Source organism: Cynara cardunculus (genome assembly GCF_001531365.2).
Source record: "Cynara cardunculus var. scolymus isolate 2C chromosome LG 8, CcrdV1, whole genome shotgun sequence".
Lineage (NCBI taxonomy): Eukaryota > Viridiplantae > Streptophyta > Magnoliopsida > Asterales > Asteraceae > Cynara > Cynara cardunculus.
The window spans coordinates 19,863,833-19,870,699 of NC_037535.1; the positions used below are offsets into that span (position 1 = coordinate 19,863,833).

At 35.9% G+C, this 6,867-nt stretch overlaps 1 protein-coding gene across 1 annotated transcript in view; it reads left to right on the top strand.

The window, feature by feature from the left end:
- The first annotated feature begins 2,712 nt into the window (after positions 1-2,712).
- LOC112516280 (protein RMD5 homolog) overlaps positions 2,713-6,867 on the top strand; it is an 11,098-nt gene continuing 6,943 nt past the window's right edge. Inside the window, exons 1-3 of the mRNA XM_025123298.1 lie at positions 2,713-2,870; positions 3,088-6,562; positions 6,683-6,857. Of these exons, the coding sequence (XP_024979066.1) occupies positions 6,018-6,562; positions 6,683-6,857 (720 nt within the window). The 5' untranslated portion in view covers positions 2,713-2,870; positions 3,088-6,017. The remainder of the gene's footprint in view (positions 2,871-3,087; positions 6,563-6,682; positions 6,858-6,867) is intronic.

The following is a 6,867-nucleotide window of genomic DNA, read 5'->3' on the forward strand; positions in this document are numbered from 1 at the left end:
AAACCTAGTATAATGGGTAAATTTAAAACAAAAGGTTACCTAATGCTATAATGAGTAAACTTTTCAAAGTACAATGTTCTAATAAAAACTAGTTTGAAAGTATATTGCTGTAATAAATAAAACTGAAAGTACAATGCTATAATAAAGAAATTTATGAAAGTAGATTGCTATTTTGTGCATTTTGCCCTATATTTATTTATACAAAACCTGACTAAAAAATAACAAACTAAAACTATGAACAAATTAAAACTAACGAATTCATACAATTTAATGTTCAAATTCATACAATCTAACTACTGGGAGGAGGGAGAGGGGGGAAAACATATCAAACTGTCGCATAAACGCAACAAAATGCTCTGATCTGTTCGGTTAATGCAACAACATGTCTGGCCTGTTGGGCCTCCAAATCTGCCATACTCTTCCATTCGGCCTCCATCTCGGCCTGATGGTGTTCCTCTGCAGCCGCGCCTCCTTGTCTACCCTTGCCAACTTCTCTCTCAACTCCGTTATCTATAAATATTCAATATTCGACAAAATCAGTAATTTGTTTACAATGAAAGTAATGAGAAAGTATATAACAATATAACAAACATACATCTGCCTGAATCGTATGATCTCCTGGTGCTACTGCTACAACTACCCGTCATAGCATAAGAGAGGTCCTGGGAATCCTGAAACAAAAAAATGTGGCCCTTCCTCCGTCCTCCGACACTCTGCTCCCAAAGAGATGCCTCATCAGGGGGAGGAGTATCGATACAAGACTGTGACTCATCCCTAAGCGATAGAAATCGTTCTTATGGTTCACAAAAACAAAAACGGGTGATGTTATATATGTAAAAATTTCAGCAGCTTAACGGCTGTAAATCAAACATATTCAATGCCTGTTTTTAACATTTAAATCATTCTAATTACCAATGGTAGTCACATTCTCAACCTATCTATCTAGCCTAATGTCAACCCAACATTGACTGCCCAAACTAATAACATCAATATATTTATTAAAATATGTTACTTTAAACCTACCAAACGTATCTATAAACCGAAGTAATGGTTTTAGAAAACTTACAGAATACCTAGCAGTTTTAGGGTAACATAAGTGAGGAGGATTGGTAGTCGGACCGGATGAACCTTGATCAAACTTTCAGTTCGTGCAGTGAGTGCACTCAAACACCTCAGTAGCAGTCGGCTCAAGATCCATTACCTGTGTTTACATTAGACAATTAGGTTAAGTTGTTAGTATACATAGAAAACGAATTACATATTAAAAAAAGATTATATACTCACCATCTTGTCTCGATGTTGTGCAGTACTGATTGATCCCCCGGTATGCCTAGATGACACCCCTTCAAACTTTGTGTTCCGATTGGTCTTATTGATCCTGGATGTCCTTTCTAAGGCTCGGTATTTCAAGCCTGTTAAAAACAGAACACATACATAAGTCGGTACTATGAATAGGCATAAATCATCACATTACAATTACCATGCGAAAGAACAGGTCCACATATGAGCATACAATAGCCAATGGAAGCACATTGCACAACTGCATATAATAAATAAGAGAACAAGCATATCTGCATATGATCAGATAAACCAATCATAGTGCACATAAACAAAAAGATAAGCTCTTTTCACTCGAAAAGGTTACTCTAGGTATTTAAAATCCAGGGTCATGAAATTACAAAAAATAGGGCTAAAAAGGTCATTACAGTTAAAGATGTGTTAAAAGAGTGGAGTCAAAATTTTATTTCCCACCGACAATTTCCCAAAATCTAAAAGACAAACAAGTTGAGGTTGGTAATAAAAAAAAAAAAAAACATTTGACCAGTCAAATTGCAGATCGAGGGTACTTCATCTCAACTTCCATAGCAAGAAACATGTTGATATTGGTTTATAAGTATTTCCAGTTAATGATGAATCAAGTTCTTTTAAACAAGCCCATCGATGACTACAAGCATTAACATCGACGACCATGAAGTTATCTTCATCAACTATCTTCTCTTATTTTCATTTTTTATGGTTTTCTCCGAACCTGACCCTATATATATATATATACACACACACACACACACACACACACATACACACACTAGTAGCGTGCTCGTGTAATGTATCGGGACAACATGGTGTGAAATTTTATTATAAATGGAAAATGAAAAGACCTCAGACATTTAACTCAGTTGGCAAATGATCAAAATGATTTTGCCCAAATATACAACAAGTTAAGATTTAAATTGTACATAATACAAGTTTGAACCCCTCCTAATCAAATATTTAAAAAAAAATCTTAAATTTCACTTCTTATTATTAACAATCAAACCACTTAATTTACTTTAATATTTTTTATTTTTTAAAATAAATACTCACAAAAGTGGGTGCGAATCTTTTTGAAAGTCCTATTACATCCAAAACTGTTGATTACATTGCATAAAAGAGATAGCAGAAAATATATGTTAAGAATAAAAATGAGCTAAACCTAAAATGATTAACATGCTAAAACTAAACCTAAACCATTAATAATTTGAACCTAAAACCAAATAATTAATAGTTTGAACTTAAATAATAACTATAATTTTACACAAATCCTACACACATGTAAATTTAGGCCATGTTCAGAATCTCAAGTTTAATATGCTAATTGACGACGATGAGTGGGCGTGGGTCCGGTGTTAAAAAGAAAGCAAATAGGACAAAGGAGAGCGATTAGAGGAAGCAGTCTCAGTCACGGAATAAATACTGATAAAAGAGACGCTTATGACGCTTTCCACCGACTCATCATCGTCACCGGTGCACCATCTTCAAAACTCCCATCTTTCCTCAACTACTGCAACTCAATCGCTGCCGATTTCATCTCATCTCATCTCATCATACGTGTAAACATCCTTCACGATCTATCCTAATTTCCCTTTTCATCCCGCAAGTTATAGTGATTTGATGCAATGTAAAACCCTAACTTTCTTCATCATGTCTAAGATTCTTGAAATGAGGAGAATATTCTTTCAGCTTTACGTTTGGTTGTGTTATTGCATGTTGGAGGTTTTAATTTTATAATGCTCCATTTTTATTGACATTATTTGTTTGGTTTAACAGAGTGATTTCTAAATTTCTTGCGACGTGCTGTAGTTTGCAGCAGGTAATTCTCCTTTCGTTAGTTGTTTTTCTTTTAGGCTTACAAGTTACTACAGTTTACATTGTATGTAAGATTTCTTTTTCGTTCTTCAATTCTCATTATTTGTTATTATTTTTAATTTCATATAATCTGTCAAGAATTTTTCATCAGAAGTTGTATCAGCGATGTAACGCAAATCATTCACATCCATCTTACTGGAAATTGGTATCATCTGAGGGAACTGTTCAGTTACTGCAGTTGTGAACTACGGATGGCCATTTGAACAGGGTTAGAAAGTAAATAGAAGAAAGAGAATAGGGAGATGATTAATATGTATGGAACAAAGGGTCACTCTGTTTAGATTCCCTTGGGGATTTAAAGAAGCCATACTTTAGTAATACTAACAATTATGAATATTTCTATATCATGTCTGATCAATGCTGATTGCAACCTAATTTATTTGTGACTTCTATGAGAAAACCCCACTTAAAATGTCATGACCAAAGCTCCATCATCCATAGAATGAACCATTTCTCGTACAACCATTTGGTGGGCAGGGCAATCTGCGCATGTATAGTCCAATCGCAATGTAAACAACTTTTCTTTAGAAACGATCTCAGGAAGAAAGACAGACAGCCTATCACCAAGGATTTCAAACAGAAAGAAGAGGGATTAACAACTTTGGGAATCAAGATTAGACAGGTTGAAGCGTAAGTTCTACCATACTAGAAAAAAATGCAGATAAAAACTCTTACCAACTATATCCCAACATCCTAAACAAATGGCTGGACCATTGCCACAATCATAGCTCAGGTCCTTAACAGCAGCACTATTATCAGGATCATTATCGTCATGCTTGGCCAAGAATAGGATCAATGACATCCAAAAGATGGGAATTATGAGATTCTCAGAAGCATCAATCAAGAAAACATTTGGTTGTTTGAGAAATAAGTTTAGGCTTGACCAACAACCTATTCTCTTCTAACAAATATGTTGTGTTTTTGAATTTCATTAAGCCGCTTTATACTTCTTTTTTTCTTGATAAGCTTTCCTCTTGAAGAGTAAGATTTGAATAAGAAATAACTTTTTTCTTAGAAGAGCTACTATTAGAATAACCATGTTGTAAAATAGATTCGACATCCACAGAAGCTTTTTGAGCCTTATTCAAATCTGTTTGAATGGCTGCCAAAAAATATTTGTATACCATGCTTTTAACTTCCTTTTCCAAACCACAAGTCATTTATGCAGAAGAACAAATGGGGTAGCGTCGGGGTTAGCAACCCAGTATAGATCAATGAAGATATAAAATTCAAAATGGGGTAAGCCAAGCAGTTGTGAAAGAGAAAAGAGACCGGAAACTGAACACGACAATTTAAGCTGATATGCATGGTGGGGCAGTGATAAAAGAAAACTCTATCTACTTGAATCAGCGAGGACTTCAATCAACTCTAGATCAGATCCATCCTTGTGTTTATAGCACCAAGTGTAAGAATCTTCCTCATAACCATAATCTAGAAGACCAACTCAATGTATGAACAGATAAAAATCCGAAGCAACTATGTTATTGACAGATAACTCAAAAGCAATATAAGAGTCGCTCCATCACCCAAGTAGTGTCCTGCCAGTTCCAAAATATAGAACTGTCAAGTTAGAAACAAAATCACCATTGAACATCTTTCAGATTTTCTTTTATTTCTGTTGAAAAAGCAATGTTATCCACTTTAGACACATTTGAAGCAGGAACAAGAAGAGTCGGAGAATTATCTTGCACGTAATCTTTAAGTCTGCAACTATAAAGAGGTTAATCATGGACCAAAGCAGTAAAGGGTGACCTTGGTCCATCAATGTCTCTTGGGCTTCCAAGGTTCAAGAGGTGAGCCTTGTACAGCCTTTCACCTAATTTTAGGAAGAGGCTGTTTGAATGACTTAAACCCAAGGTCGCCTGCTCACTTTCCAGCCACAAAGGAGCTACCTTAGCTATTGCTCCTAGGCTCCCCACTATGCAGCAAATCAGTAGCAGGAATGGAAATATTAGAATCCATATAGTTAGAAAAATCATTTAGTTCTTTGATCTCGCAAAAATTGCTTCAGGGGGATCTTCTAGGAAATTGCAGCCGTAGTCAATTAAAAGAGCATATTTACCAGCAGAAAACCGTTAATTTTTTGTCTTTTAACCATAGATGGTTTCTCTTTATTATTCCCAGTAAAAGAAAATCATTCACCAACATATATCTCTTAGAATGTCCTCAATTAGTTTCATTCTCTTTAACACTTCAGGGGTAATATAACTCACAGGATTAGTAATATTTTCAGAATGACTTGTTGCAAAATAACATAAAAACTCTGTTGCCTTTTTGGGCAAAAATATAAGGCCACCATCATTTGAGTTTATTCTGAGGTTTTTTTTGGCTTTTATTGGACACCTAGGGCATTGAGAAATCATATACTGAAGTACATGCAATAGTTACTCTTTATTAATTTCAAATTTGAGCTTGTGCTCAAATTCAACCAATCTCATCTTGGTTTTGTGGTTTGATATAGAAGATCAGGGTGATGTTGAAACACTGTACCATACATATCAGTGAAGTCCTATTACTAATAATTCACTTAATATGTAAAATATGGCAGTTAGCGAGGTTCATACTGTGAAGCCTACTTGACCACAGGGTCTCACCTTTGGCTTTGAAGTGAGTTCAAGTTATTCTTCGTGTTAGTATTCTTTATCAGTTTCTAATTGGGCAGAAGATGTGTTCACCTCAAAACCAGCAAATTTAGTTATGCTAATTATGTTTAAAAAAGAATTACCTATTTCCATCTTGTCTCTCTAAACTTTCTTGAACTACATATATTGAATCAATCACGATTGACGCATAAACTTTTTTGCAGAATTTTCGCAAGTTCAGCTAAGAGTATGGAGCTGAAAACTGTTAGAGATGCATTTGATCGAGTTGCAAAAAAACAAAAATTATCAACTTCTAGGTACCAACAAGTGATTGATCAGGTTGGCGATGAGATTAAACAAGCAATGACAGACATCCAATCAGTTGATCCTCCCTCCTCTATCGATCATAAATCAGTCATCACAAACCTGAAGCGCAAGCTCGACACAGTTATCCCACAGGAACAGTTGGAGAAATCACAGAAGGAGTTAAATACGAACCTCAGCCAATACCCAAAAATCTTGGGTAAATTTTTTGATACCGATATATCAAAGGCATACAGAAGCGTGGACTTTGACTTGCACATAGTCAATCAAATCATCATAAGCCAGCTTTACCATGAAGGTCTCTTTGATGTAGCTGATATATTGATAAACGAGGCTCAGGAACCTGAGATTATCTCTTTGAGATGCCAATTTGCAGAGATGCATCAGATTCTCAAGGCACTGAGAGCTAGAAATCTGGAACCTGCTCTGAGTTGGGTCTTGGCCAATCGTCAGAAACTTCAGCAGAGCGGGTCAGATCTTGAGTTTGACCTCCGCCGTCTTCAATTCTTGGAGCTTTTTCAGAAAGGAAACCAATCTGATGCAATCAACTTTGCCAAAACTTATCTTTCTCCATTTGCTTCGAATTACAGGAACGAGTTCCTGAAGCTTATGGGTTGCTTGTTGTGGCCAGGGAAGCTGGAAACTTCACCGTACTCCGACTTATTGTTGCCAGCCAAATGGGAGGATTTAATCAAAGAGTTCACCATGCAGTTTTGCAGCTTAATAGGAGTATCGTTCAAGAACCCTTTAGGTTTGACTATAGAGGCTGGAGCTC